Raw genomic sequence first — 15,141 nt, 5'->3', positions numbered from 1 at the left:
AAAAACTGCTTCCCTTTCTCAGCAAGAGACCGGATACAGGGTTACGAGACTTGCATCTAAACCTTCTCATCCTTAAGGGACTCCAGTTTTGAATGATACGATTAGTTGTGCTGATTTTCAAGGAACAAATGTACAATAGATTAATAACCGTCTTTTCAGATTTTCATCATAGTGAATTGTATTAACAAAGAGGGATGGCAGCCTAGCAGATCATGCTTTTACTGTTCAAAGGTGAACAGATGTAGTTGCTACCACTAGACCACTTCAAATAATGCACCTTGTATGTTGCTTCCTCCAATAGATGGACTTTTCTATCCTAGAACTTTGAAGTAAACAAGGAGATGATTACTTTAAACTGTTGGTCACCTGCTATTGCAGGTGCTTCGCTGCCTCTCATCCTGGTGACTCCCTCCTTCATAGGGTAGGGTGCACATTTCCTGGTGGATGGTCAGTGATTGTGAACTGAACCACACTTTTCTTGGCATATAGAAGCGCAAACAGTTTAATTAGTCCCTCTGTTTAAAGAAGAGATCAGTTACAAGTGATTATGCAGTCATGATTGTGAAGCTCATGAACAACCAAACAAAAGCTTACTTCTGCCATAGGTCCTGAGGCTGTGTAACTGGCATTTGCTAACAGCCTCACAGTCCCCTCTCCAAGATGTTGCAGATATGAAGATTGTCACTCTGGATGCTTTTCGCAGGGAGATGGTTTAACTTTTGAATTGACTATTGTGCAGAGAGTCAGATTACCTTCAGTGGAGTTTCCCAGAAGTATATCTCTTGGAAAATAATTATAATAAAAATTATGAAATCCTGTTGCAGCTGCTAGGACAACTCAGCAGTAGCTGTCAATGGCTCATCAATCTCTTGAAAAAGGCAATTTCCTTCTGTGATATCCTATAGGCAGGATTGTGCAGGGGAAACCAATCATATTAGTGACAACCAACTGGCCAAAGAAAAATTGCTGCTTTGGCCTCAATCTGACCATTTAAGGTCTACAGAACATAGCTTGGATGTTGCACAGCTAATCTTAATAGGTTCCATTGAATAGCTTAGCACTTGAGAACAGCACTTTAAGTGATTCCATTACTGTAGGGACTAGTAAAATGGAGTTGTATAAGGTATCGCCTCACATTGTTCCCTGGCTGGCTTGGGGTCACTAGGGCTGTGCTATGGCACCTTGTATGGCCAGTATGCAGAGGGTCCCTTGACATCTACAAGGCAGCTGCTTGATGTGACTTGCATGATGTTTAAGCATTTCTGATTTGATGTGGCAAAACGACAGATATTTTGGCACAGCTGTACTACTAAGCTGACTGTAAAATTTGGGTCTGAATTTCCCCCCTCCAGTTTTGTCGTTGTATGGCATTATTCATTTGTATGTAGAAGTTGAACTGGGAGCATTAGACCTGCCATAGGTTACCTCTACCTCATTCTTTGCATGTTCAACCTACACAACAAAGTTCTCTCCCCCTCAGTTCTTTTTGTGATCTGTTGCAACTTTGAAGCATTCCTGTATTCTTTATGCATTTTTTTTAATGTTATCAAGTTTCTCCTTTCCCATAGACCTCCGTAACATCGGCTATCTCTGCCCTACCTCAGCCCATTTGCTGAAACCCTCATCCATGTCTTTTATGTATAGACTTGACTATTCCAATACTCCCCTGGCCGGCGCCTCGTCTTCCATAAACTTCAGCTCATTAAAAACTTGGTGTCTGTATCCTATCCCGCACTAAGTTCCGCTTACTCATCACCCTTGTACTCCCTGACCCAACTTGGCTCCCGGTCTCCTAATATCTCAAATTTAAATTTTTTCATCCTATTTAAATCCCTTCATGGCCTTGCCCCTCCCTATCTCTGTAACCTTCTCCAACCCTATTGAGAACTCTGCATTCCTTCAACTCTGGCCTCTTGTGTACCCCCCACTCACATCTCCCCATCATTGGCAGCCGTGTCTTCAGCCGTTTTAAGGCCATAAGCTCTGGAGTTCCCTCTCTAAACTTCTGTCTTCCTATCCTCCTTAAAACCCACCTCTTTGGCCAAGCTTTTAGTCATCCCTCCTAATAGCTCTTCCTTTGGCTCAGTGTCCATTTTTGTTTGATTCTGCTTCTATGAAATGACTTGGGATATTTTTCTATGTTAAAAGTGTTATATAAATGCAAGTTGTTCAGTTGTTGTGGTACAGTTCACTCTTCTGAGCCCAATTCTGACCTTACTTGAAATCCACATTGTGAACAGTAATCAGGAATAACAAGTGTGGCCTCTTCCCCACTCTTCTCTCATTCCCTAACCTGAAGTATTTTACTTGGCCAATTTAGTGCCCTCCACACTCCTCTGGCTGAGATCAGCTAACTTGTCTCAGGTTGGGGATCAAACCAGGATGCTTCTAGTCTATGCAGCTCAGCTTCTTACTGGATATAAACTGAGCCATCGGGGAGGCGTCCTGTAAGCGTGTATTTTCCTATAGTTTCTTTGTTTCTGTGTTACCGTCTGTGTGAAAGAACTAACCTGTGGCTCAGGACAAGGTCTTGTAAATAATTTAAGATGTGTGGTGTGAAAATATGTCAAAGTGCTTTCCCCTTTTGGATAATTCATTCATACATATTTGGTGTTTGATCGTGCTCAAATAATGAGTGTGGTAGGTAATTTAACATTAAATGACCAATGAGCGATAAAATATAAAATGGACTCTCTTTAAATTACATCAGATTCTAAATCTGTATTTACATTCAAATAGTGTAATTCTGCTAGAGGTTAAAAGTTACTTTTAATAAATAGGACCAAATAGCTTCAAGTTGATGCTAAGGTAGAGATTGCTATTTCAGTCTATTTTAAAAGATAAAACAACATAGTTGCAACTAAAAAAAATGTTTTTGTCTCCTGATAGGACTGGAATACTTTTCTGTTGAGGTTTAATGATCTGGACTTGTGTATATCTGAGAATGAAACCTTAAAACACCTTATTAATGAAACCACCACCCCAGAGAGCACAGTAACAAGTGGACAAATGCGATCTTCCACACAATCCCCACAAGTTCTGGAAGATCCTGGACCAATAAATATATCTGTTTCTATAACGCTCACACTGGATCCTCTAAAACCCTTCGGCGGATACTCGCGCAATATTACGCACCTTAGTGCAACTATCTTTGGACATCAGATCGGACTGTCAGGTAAAGCTACTGAAATCAGTGGGATCCGTTACTGTATTGATGAACTTTGGTGCTGTGTATTTATCTCTGGTCCTGCACCTCAATGTTGTAATATTTAAGATTTTTAGAATTAGATTTAATTCAAAATACTTAATGTAATTCGGTTCATTTTAAATATTACATGAATACTTCTTTTTCCTCCCCACTCCCTCCCTCTACTTTTCCAGTTGTCAGGTGATTCTTGCTATTAAGTTCATTATTAGTGTGATTGCTGACTTGTATGGTCCTCACTGAAACAAATTTCCACAAACATAAAATACCCAACAGTTTATCATTTACTTTCAAGTTTTGAAACAAAGAAAATACCTTTTTAAGATATCTTTCAGAAGAGACAATTTTGAGGCAGAGGGAGGGATTTGTTGTGATTGACATGGCGTCCCCAGCTAGGTTTAGATCACTTGGAAAAACAAACAGGGATCCTCTTCAAATTTTCCAGTGAGAAAATAAACACTTTCTTGATAAGTTAATTGTTTTGCTATCTAAAAATCAACAAAAGAGACTACAGGTGTTGTTAGACACTGGTATTATCGAACCGTTTGAAGTAAAATTTAAGCAGTTTGCAATAGAACAGATGCAGTAATTATAAATATAATAAAGCTTTAGGAATTCAGTCTGCAGTTTTTTTTTCAAAATCTTTTGGAAAAAGCAAAGAAACTCCATTCCCAGAATGAGGGGAGATATCATCTACATCAACTCAGGAACTTGATGTATGCTGGCAAATTCTGCAAGCTGCACTACTTCCGACTGCATGGGTGTGGTTAGAAACTATAGAACCATAGATATTTATAGCATAGAAAGAGGCCATTTTGCCCATTGTGTCTTTGTTGGCTCTTTGCTAGAGCAATCCAAAACTAATCCCACTGCCCCACTCTCTCCCCATTGCCTTGTTTTTTTGTCCCCGTTAAATAGTTATCCAAACGTTCCTTAAAAGATGCAATGACCTCTGCCTGTAACAAAGCATTCCACGATCCAACAACCCTCTCTCCTCACTATTAGTAATTTTAAATTAATGACCCCCTCATTATTGACACCCCAACCAGGAGAAATGGTCTTTCGCTATTCATTGGATCAACTCTTCATAAATTTACAACCTTTATTAAATCTCCATAGCCTTCTCTGCTCCAGTGAAAATAATCCCATTATCTTCAGTGTCTCCTCCTAATAATAGTTTCACATGCCTGGCATCATCCTGGTTAATCTACAGTATGGCTTCAATGTCCATTCTGTAATGTGTCCAAAACTGCACTCCTTACTCTAATTGTGGCTTAATATATGTTTTGTTTAAATTCATTGTTACTTCTTCACTCTTGTACTCTATACCCTTATAAATCCCAAAATTATATTGGATTTTTATGGATAAATCTACATGTGCTTGCACTTTCAGAGAATTATGTATTTGAACCCCATAGTCTCTGTTCATCCACATCCTTTCAGTGGCTTTACATTTTCTCCCAAAATATATTACATCACACTTAGCAACTTTGAATTGCGTCTGCCACTCGTCTTCCCATTCTGCTGACCTGTTTGTTGTCCTGAAGTCTCTTACAATCCTCCTCATTATTTTGCCAAACCCCCTACTTTTGTCATCAGAAAATTGAGATTGCATTCCCTTTCTGCAAGTCCAAATCAGCGACATATATACTAAGAACAAAGGTGGACCTGCACTGATCCCTTCTCCAGACTGAACAACACTGTTATCTTAACTGTTTCTTGTCTGTCAACCAACTTTCTATCCATGTTGCTACATTTCCTCTTAAACTTATTTTAAACAAGCTTCTTGTGAGACACCTTATCGAAAATCCTTCTCAAAATTCATGTAGACCATGTCTACTACATTCCCTTTAGTTACAAAATCAGTCATGTCAAAAAATAACTCTACATTTTTCTAGCACAATTTGTCTTTAATAATTCCATGTTGACTGTCCTTGATTAACCCATGAATTTGTAAATGCTAACTCATTTTATCTTGAAATATGGATTCTGAGAGTTTGCTTACAATTAACATTAGATTAACTGGTCCATAGTTACCTGCTTTGTCCATCTTTCCCTTTTTGAACAAGATTGTTACGCAGGCAATTCTCCAGTCCCATGGCAGAATTTACATATTTGACAATGGAAACATTGTGGCCAGAGCCTCTCTTATACCCTCTGCCTAGGTGAATGCCATCGGGACCCAGTGACTTATCTACCTTGAGTTCTGCTAATAGTTTCAAAACCAATTTCATTTCTACAGTTTAGTTCTATCAATTATTCTGTATCTTTCTCAAGTACACCTTTATTCATTCCTCCACCATCATTTGGAAAAAAACAATGTAAAATATTAATTTTATATCCGCCATACCCTCATCCTCCACAGTTAGACTCTCTCCATCATCCCTCAGTGGTCCTACCCTCTCTAACTTCTTTAATTTTTATATGCTTATAAAAACCCTTTATTTTTATATTAACTGTTAGTCTTTTTCATATTTCCTGATCTTCTAATCTTTTTATCTCCCAACTACACTTTTTACATTCCTCATTATTATCTTTATTATTATTATTCCTAACTTTATCATATGCTCCCATTTTAGCTTTTAGTTTTTATCTCACTATCCACAGAACTTTATGCTTTGACGCATATGTTTTTCGCTTTATAGAAATATATTTATTTTGTACACTACGTATATTATTTGAAGTTTTTCCATTGCTGATCTGTTCACCTGTTTGCCAACTTTTTGACACTTACTATGAGTTTGTTGCCCCGGATAGTCTGAGGATCCATGATGGCCCATACAGCGTACTCCACACAAGGGTTCTCTGCACTGCCGTCCCATTGTGTCTAACTTAAAAAAAAATGTAAATAATGTCAGCTTGAGCTCGCACAAGCACTAAATCCTTGCATGAATCAAACTCGTCTTGATTTCTTCTCACAAGTATTAATTTAAGGGGGAAAAATTCTTTTCGAGCTAAACTCAAGACTAAGCTCCACCAGCTTCTGGCCTCTTGTACTCTGTGCTGGCTTCTCACAGCTTGAGATTGAGTGCTCACGACTCATCCCAAATTTATACTGTCTTAATTTACACAGTCATTGGGAATAGCTGCCAGTTAGAGAACAGCAAATCACACTGTTTTTCTACCAAATTAATTATCTGTTGCCAGCTTAAATGGCTCATCGTTAAGGTACCAAATGAACAGCTTTAAACAGCTCCTAGTATTGAACAGCTAAAATGAAGTAAATTAAAATAAATTTAAACACAAAATACAGTAAAATAAGTAAATGAAAATTTCAGTACTTCCATTAAAGCTAAACTCCACAACTTTTCTTGCACTCTCCACTGATGTCTCGCAGCTCCCTTCACCTGTTCTGGTTTAAGCGTGAGCATTTGAAACAAGTTGTGGCCTTGAAGTTTAATAACTTTTGAGGGTATAAAAAGAAAAGACAATTCAATGGGTAAATTTCACCCTGGTGGAAAAAACATCATTAACAGAATGCAGTTTAGGAAATGCTTCTGTCAGTGAGGTTAAATGTATTTTAATTTGGTGTAGTATTATCACGGTGCTATTATTAAAATAACTAGCTGGATGAATATTTTGATTATGAAGGGAATTGGACAAGTATCGATGTAGTTAATTAAATGTGGTATGCAGCCCTATGATTCCAGCTGGATCATGGGAACACTGAATAAATCTGGTACAGCTGAATAGTGTGGATTGTAGTTTTAAATTGAATTGCACTATTTAAAAAAAACTGATAGCGTTTCACTATTACAATTGTAGTTTTCCCTCAGACATTTAAATAAATTTGGGGAGTGGTGGGGTGGGTGAGAAGAAAGTCTGTTGCCTGGTCCATTCATTAGAAGTGATGGGCCAAATCGCTATTTACTTGTTCTTTACTTAAGTTCTCATTTAATGCAATGCTGATGTTTAAATGTGGGTTATGTTATTTGACTTTAGATCAACCCTTGGAAAATATAGAAGTTTATTTTTTAAAATGTTACAAGTCATTTATTATAAAATAAATTATTCTTTGTTGGCTAATCCTTATGTAGCATTCTAAGTGCCCAAATATCCTGATATATCCATCAATGGCATCAGCATTTTAAATTAATTTTACATTTTGTCTCTTCAATGTTCCAAGCTAATAGCTTGGTGTTACGTCAGCTGTGAATAAATAACTTTGTTCTGGGTTTAAATTGCCAGCTACAGTAGATTCAAAATAAGAAGATTGTCAAATTGGTGAATTTGCATGTACCAGACAATGCTTCCAGTAGTGTAGTTAAAAGATTAAAATGCCTTAAGTGTACAGTAAAGATGCTAAATGAATACAAGTTATTGTGATTTGATTCAGATTAGCTTTACAGTTACATTGGTCAAATATACTACATTCACGTTCTGGGGACTTTGGAGATATAAAAACGTTGTATTTGTAGTGTGTTTTATCAAAAGGCTAACTACAATTGGGCGATGGCTAGTCCTGGAGGGGTGGAAAGATTTAATACCTTGCTGCCTGTGTTGTATCCTATTTACTATCCATTGTGTTTGTGCCATAGCATTTTTAACGTGTCTAGACTGATAATGTTTAAATGACCCCATTTTTGTCACTTAATTCTTGCTATAGTCTTTCACTATGAATGTGAGTCTCCTTAATTTGATTGTGAATTTGATTATAAAGAAATACATGTTACTGAATAGTTTGTTGTTCATTCAAATTTGAGATTGTTAAACCCAAGCTTATTTCTTGTGGCATACCTTATTTACATGTTGGACTCCTGAAGTACACAACTAATAATTACCATTAGCATAACTGCATAACTGATCAGTTTTTGCCCAGGTTTCATGGCCCTATAAAAGGGAACATGTCCATTTTTAACACTCACATCAAGTTTTATAAATACTGAATATCTCCCTGTGGGAATATATAGCTTTTAGTTCTAATTCTGAGATCCTAATTGGCTTGTGTCTTTGACTTTTGCACTCAGTACAGTCTCACTAGTGGGAATAACTGCTATATGAGAGGCTTTTAGTGTGATTTATATGCTTATGATTTTTTTAAAAATGTATTGTGGCTGTTTTGTAGGACGAGAAGCACATGAAGAAATGAATATTACATTTACACTACCAACTTCCTGGAATTCAGATGAGTGTGTACTCCATGGCCACTGTGAGCAGATGGTTTACACAACGTGCATGACCATCACAGCCACAACTAATGTTTTTCCTGTCACAGTGTGAGTATTATTCTGGTACTGGTTGGGCTTTTCAAATAAATATGCAGAAAAACCTTATTTCCTAATCTGCCTGTAGTTCTTGAACTAGGAATTAACTCAGCATACTGTTGAAATATTGAATAAATATGTTGTGCAGTATAAATTTGTGAAAAAACTTGCAGTGACATCTAATATAGATGTTACAGCCAAATGTACCCTTTTTTGACATTGTGGACTCCGAACAACACAAATGAATTCTAGTCTGCATTCAATATCAGTGATTATGATACTCCTTATCAAACACTCTCCCAGATAGTGGTGTTGTCCATGGCTATCTTTTGTATGAGGAAGTTCAAATTCAGTTTACTGTTGTTTGCTAAGGCATGGTTTCTGGAATGTGGTGTTAGCTGTGGGCAGTCTTCTGAATTACCTGTTAGTACAGTTTTGAAGTCTTCCAGCTGCCATCAGTCACTTTTTAAAGTAATTTTCTGCTCTTAGATTGTAGACTAACCAGAAATTGGGTCCTCCAGTGATTGAGTTTATCCAATGAATAGTTGAGTCATACAAAAAAAATCCCTAGTTAGATCTCTGGTGCTGAGTTAGCTGATCGCAGCTGGGCAGTGATAGGTGAGCTCTGGGTTACAGAGGGAGATTTTAGCTGTGATTTCCATTCCTGACCGTTATCTAGCTTACCCCTGCTGGCAATGCATATATGTGGACTTATGGTGAGGACAGAATTGGGCTCAGCTGTGATTTCCCCCTCCCCCACAATTGATTAACTTCCCATACCCACTATTGAGACTCACAAAAGTAATGGCCACTTGGGTGAGGACCTTAAGGATATCTGTCATCCATGAAACTCCTGATGTCTTCAGGAGAGGAGGAGAGCAAATTCAGGAAAGGAAAAATTGAGAAAAAAATCATATGTACATAAAGCACCTGATCAACCACAAATTATATACATAGAACTGTAGTTAAAATAACAAGAATATTTTATGATCAGGATTTTTATAGTGAGTGAGAGAGGGAAACCGAGGAATTATAGACCAGTTAGCCTAACATCTGTTGTGGGGAAAATGCTGGAGTCTATAATTAAGGATAAGGTGACCGAACACCTCGAGAATTTTCAGTTAATCAGAGAGAGCCAGCATGGATTTGTGAAAGGTAGGTCCTGCCTGACAAACCTGATTGAATTTTTTGAAGAGGTGACTAAAGTAGTGGACAGGGGAATGTCAATGGTTGTTATTTATATGGACTTCCAGAAGGCATTTGATAAGGTCCCACATAAGAGACTGTTAGCTAAGATAGAAGCCCATGGAATCAAGGGAAAAGTACGGACTTGGTTAGGAAATTGGCTGAGCGAAAGGCGACAGAGAGTAGGGATAATGAGTAAGTATTCACATTGGCAGGATGTGACTAGTGGAGTCCCGCAGGGATCTGTCTTGGGGCCTCAATTATTCACAATATTTATTAACGATTTAGATGAAGGCATAGAAAGTCTCATATCTAAGTTTGCCGATGACACAAAGATTGGTGGCATTGTAAGCAGTGTGGATGAAAACATAAAATTACAAAGCAATATTGATAGATTAGGTGAATGAGCAAAACTGTGGCAAATGGAATTCAATGTAGACAAATGTGAGGTCATCCACTTTGGATCAAAAAAGGATAAGATTAAAAACAGTGGCTGTCCAAAGGGACTTAGGGGTTCAGGTACATAGATCATTGAAGTGTCATGAACAGGTGCAGAAAATAATCAGTAAGGCTAATGGAATGCTGGCCTTTATATCTGGAGGACTAGAGTACAAGGGGGCAGAAGTTACGCTGCAGTTATACAAAACCCTGGTTAGACTGCACCTGGAGTACTGTGAGCAGTTCTGGGCACCGCACCTTCGGAAGGACATATTGGCTTTGGAGGGAGTGCACCGTAGGTTTACTAGAATGATACCCGGACTTCAAGGGTTAAGTTACGAGGAAAGATTACTCAAATTGGGGTTGTATTCTCTAGAGTTTAGAAGGTTAAGGGGTGATCTGATCGAAGTTTATAAGATATTAAGGGGAACAGATAGGGAGGGTGGATAGAGAGAAACTATTTCCGCTGGTTGGGGATTCTAGGAGTAGGGGGCACAGTCTAAAAATTAGAGCCAGACCTTTCAGGAGCGAGATTAGAAAACATTTCTACACACAAAGGGTGGTAGAAGTTTGGAACTCTCTTCTGCAAATGGCAATTGATACTAGCTCAATTGCTAAATTTAAATCTGAGATAGATAGCTTTTTGGCAACCAAAAGTATTAAGGGACATGGGCCAAAGGCAGGTATATGGAGTTAGATCACAGATCAGCCATGATCTTATCAAATGGCGGAGCAGGCACGTGGGGCTGAATGGCCTACTCCTGTTCCTATGTTTCTAAGAAGGGTGTTTAGAGAACTTGGCCTTTCTGATCAGTCTCTGTACTTAGATTTGATTTGTATCATCACACTTACATCACTGTTAACATTTTCAGTGTTCTGGTGTTTTCTGTACTGTTCCATGGGTAGTAAGAGTTGAGGAATTGATATGCTCCCTTTTCTGTTTGAAAAAAGTATTTATATAGAAAATGTTCTATTTGCTTTTATGCAGCAGAATCTGTGAAGAGAAATTTCTGAAGTATCTCTTGGTGTCATTAAAACTTCTCCAACAAATTAATTGAAGCAAGTGTCCCTATCTAGTTCATCAGAATCAGATCTTTTCACCTATAGAAATGTACAACTTCATAAATCAAATTAACCTGTGTTACCTTTCTGATATAACTACAGCTTACAGGGTTTGTGACCTTGGTTAAAATCTTTTGTCATATATATTGAAGATGATGAAATCTAAACCAAACTTGTGTTCTGATTTCCTGTCACAAATCATTGTTGAATGCAAATTCCTTTCCCTTAGGCATTCTATCTTTAAAAAAAATCAACTTGCATTTACGTAGCAACATATGTTGTCAGGGCATTCCAAATCACTTCATAACCAATGAATTACTTTTGAAGTGTAAACATTGCCTTGGTTGGGAAAACATGCAGTCAATTTGCACACAGCAAGGGCCCACAAACAGCATATGGCAGATGGAGCCATGGTTTAATGTCTCATCCAAAAGATGACACTTCCAAAAAAAAATTTGCTTAGTACTGCACTGAAGTGTCAGTTTGGACTGTTCTGAAGTGTTGGAGTTGAGCCCACAACTTTCTGACTCTGAAATGAGAGTGATACCAACTGAGCCAATTGAGTTAAACCATATTGTTCCACTGGCCTTTTACTTTTGTTCAATAAAGAAAAGACAATTTGATATTTCACCAAATGGACTCTGCAGTTGGATAGCAGAATTGTATGTAGGTATTCTGTTTTAAAAGAATTGCGTGTTTAATGTTGTTATGGCCCTCTATAAAGAGTTACTTCATTCTCTATGGAGGTTTTCATCATGTTTGGAATAAATCTGAAAACCTGTAAGTTTTGGCCATTTCTTTCAATGTGACACATTGTGCTGGTCCAGTAAATAAACCCCTTGGAAAATTAATGTTCCTTTTCTGAATGCAGTTATAGAAAGTCCCTTAAATGCTCTGTATAATTTGTTGTATAGTATAACTGTGTGCATCTGTGTACCTCTATTATGAACTTTGGAGCTACCTATTTTAAGGGATTTTGCAGTGATATATGTCCGTCTTACACTGGAACATTCTTAGATTTTTTTTCCCCACAAATGCCAGAAAAAAGTTGTACGTGAAAGGACTGTTGCTACAGTGTTAAGGTCTATGTATTTGAGACACTTAGCAGCTTTAGTAACATGAAGCTATGTGATAGACAAATAACTAACAGGTAAAGTTGAGAACTTACAAGTAATTAGCAAGAAGAAACCTTTATAACATCTACTTCAACTCTTGGTTTTGAATACCTTTCTGATTTACAAATATTGCATCTTGTTTCTGTCCTGACATCGAAAAAATATTTTCTGCCCATTTCTTGGTGTTAAATATTTTAACAACTTGCATTTATGTAGAGCCTTTAACATTGTAAAATGTCTTAAGGCAGTTCACAGGATTGTAATCAGATAGAAATTGACACCAAGCCAAATGAGGAGTTATTAGAATGGGAGACTAAAAGCTTTGTCAAGGGGGTAGGTTTTAAGGATCATCTTAAAGGAGGAGAACGAGGTGGCGAGGCAGAGGGGTTTAGGAAGCAAATTCCAGAGCTTAGGGCCTTGATGGCTGCAGGCATGGCTGCCAGTGGTGTGGTGAAGGAAGTGGGGGATGCACGTGACCAGAGTTGGAGGAATGCAGAGTTCTTGGAGGTTGTAGGGCTGGTGGAGGTTACAGAGTTGAGGAGGTGCGAGGCCATGGATGGATTTGAACACAAGAATGAGAATTGTAAATTCGAGGCTTTGATAAACCCGGAGCCAGTGTAGGCCATCGAGCACAGGGATGATGGGTGAGTGGGACTTGGTACAGGATAGGAAACGGGCAGTAGAGTTTTGGATATGTTTATGAAGGCTGGAAGATGGGATGCCAGTTAGGAGAGCATTGAAGTAGTCAAGTCTGGAGGTAATAAAAGCATGGATGAGGGTTTCAGCAGTAGGTGCACTGAGGCAGGTGTAGAGACTGGCGATGTTACAGAACTGGAAGTAGGCAGTCTTTGTGATAGAGGATATGGGGTCAGAAGCTCAGGTCCAGGTCACACAGGACACTGAGGTTGTTAACAGACTGGTATAAAGCAAAATTTAAACTGGTGTATGTTTTCTAAATGATTGAAACTTTTTTCTTGGCAGCAGTCCTAATAGTCTTAAACAAATTGAGGCAGTATGGGAGCAGTGGGTTATGTATTTCAAAGCAGATTTAAAACTTTGAAGTAAAAAGAAAATTATGTTTTACAGTCAGCCACCACATTGCATCCCTGAAACCTACAGTAATGCCACCATCTGGTATAAAATCTTCACCACAGCTAGAGATGCAAATACAAAATACTCGCAGGAATACAACCCGTTCTGGTGTTATAAAGGAGCAATTGGGAAAGTCTATCATGCGCTCAATCCCAAACTAACGGTCATTGTCCCAGATGTAAGTAATGTATCTCTTGCTATGTGCATGTAAAATACAAATTTAACTTTGTTCCATATTTCTTAAGTTTCTCCTCTCGTTAGGGCACCCATAATGCAAGCTGTCAACACATTAACATTGCCTAAAGTTATACATTGCTTTTTTAACTTTAGCTTTCATTATTAATGTGCAAATCAAGGGATATTATTGGTTTATCTTAATGTGTTTGCTAGGATTATTTGGTAGTAATCCCTGTTTCCTTCCAGGACCCCAGTATTAATCTGAGGCACTAAAAGTCAAAAGGGTACCAATCTAATTTTTTTTAATGGTCCTGCCTGCCTGCATGGCATCAGGTCCCCCAGTACACAGAATGGGATCTCTAGAGATCTGAATGTCAGTTACCTCTTGACTTAGCTTTGCAATTTTGCAGCAACTCGCACCTCCAACACACCTTAAATCATTATCCCCAAAAACCTCTGTTCAGAGTTAGTGGGTTCCTGGTTGGAATGCATCAATTTCTTTTATCTCATCCGGCATGAGAATAGACTGGCTCTCTGTCCTTATGCCTGAATTTGCTTAGGAAAAGTAATTCTCAGTTTGCTTAACCATGCAGCTCCATATTGTGTAAACCAAGGCATTGACTATGCCTTTGAATTGGATTTCCCAACTGGGGAGTATTGTATAAATTTAAGGGGAAAATAGAAATGGTGGAAAATGTAAAATGAAGTATACAGGTGTTGATGTTGTATATTGTTATTTCTGTACTTGATGTGCTTATTTAATTTTGATTTGGGATCTAATTATGTAAAATTATTAACCCAAAAATATATTTTATTTACAGGATGACCGTTCACTTATTAACTTGCATTTGATGCATACCAGTTATTTCCTGTTTGTAATGGTGATTACAATGTTCTGCTATGCGGTTATCAAAGGACGACCAGGGAAAATGCGACAAAACAATAGTGAATTCTGTCCAGAAAAGGTAACTCCTTCTTTTTCTGTGACTCAGCCCGATTTAAAGAAAAATTATACTCTGATCGTGATGCCTGTTAAATACAGACACTAATACAGTACATAATTGTGAGTATTAAATTATTTTCATCTTGCTGAACTAAAATGGTGTTTCGTAGCATTTATGTGGATCATTGCTACTGTCTAGAATTTAGTTTTCAACATTAATTAAATATTGGTGCTGCATTCAGTATAAATGTGCAGATGTATTCATTAGTGCTTATATTTAAATTGCCTCAACACTAAAAATGCTAACAATATTACTTGTATATTTGATATTGTATGTGTATATATAATATATTGTCTGCCAAATATGCTTATTGAACACTACATGCCCCTAGAGTTTTATGTTCATTTTTAAAATGCAACTTTTTTAATATTGGTGAACTCCCACTGAAAATGTTACTGTATTTAAGTATTAGTTAACTGTTCCATTGGCTCTACTGGAATTTGGTTACCAAATTTATATGCATATCCAGAGCTCCGCTTTTCCCAACTAGGAATCCGTGTAGACAGCACCATGACCCTGATCTGCTGACTCTGTGTTGGTCTAATTAAATGCAGGTCTCGTAGATCCCAGTAATAATAACTACAATCTTAAAGTGAGTAAACAAGACAAAGAAACTGGCTTCATTATGGACTGCTAATCTAGTTTACTAATTTATTTTT

The 15,141-nt window shown here is 37.7% G+C and overlaps 1 protein-coding gene across 4 annotated transcripts in view; it reads left to right on the top strand.

Annotated features, from left to right (window-relative positions):
- Positions 1 to 15,141, top strand: part of tmem248 (transmembrane protein 248) — a 38,878-nt gene that overhangs the window by 21,423 nt on the left and 2,314 nt on the right. For 2 of the 4 annotated variants that reach the window (XM_068008195.1, XM_068008194.1), the window contains exons 3-6: positions 2,890 to 3,175; positions 8,271 to 8,421; positions 13,296 to 13,479; positions 14,300 to 14,541. In XM_068008195.1, the coding sequence (XP_067864296.1) occupies positions 2,890 to 3,175; positions 8,271 to 8,421; positions 13,296 to 13,479; positions 14,300 to 14,527 (849 nt within the window). In that variant the 3' untranslated portion in view covers positions 14,528 to 14,541. Of the gene's footprint in view, positions 1 to 2,889; positions 3,176 to 8,270; positions 8,422 to 13,295; positions 13,480 to 14,299; positions 14,542 to 14,972; positions 15,075 to 15,141 lie in introns of all 4 variants that reach the window. The other 2 variants (XR_010968491.1, XM_068008196.1) reach the window with 2 other exon arrangements.

The sequence above is a fragment of the Heptranchias perlo genome, chromosome 28 (genome assembly GCF_035084215.1).
Source record: "Heptranchias perlo isolate sHepPer1 chromosome 28, sHepPer1.hap1, whole genome shotgun sequence".
In the NCBI taxonomy this organism is placed as follows: Eukaryota; Metazoa; Chordata; class Chondrichthyes; order Hexanchiformes; family Hexanchidae; genus Heptranchias; species Heptranchias perlo.
The sequence above is the reverse complement of the archived record's forward strand: the minus strand, read 5'-3'. Positions and strand labels throughout refer to the sequence as shown.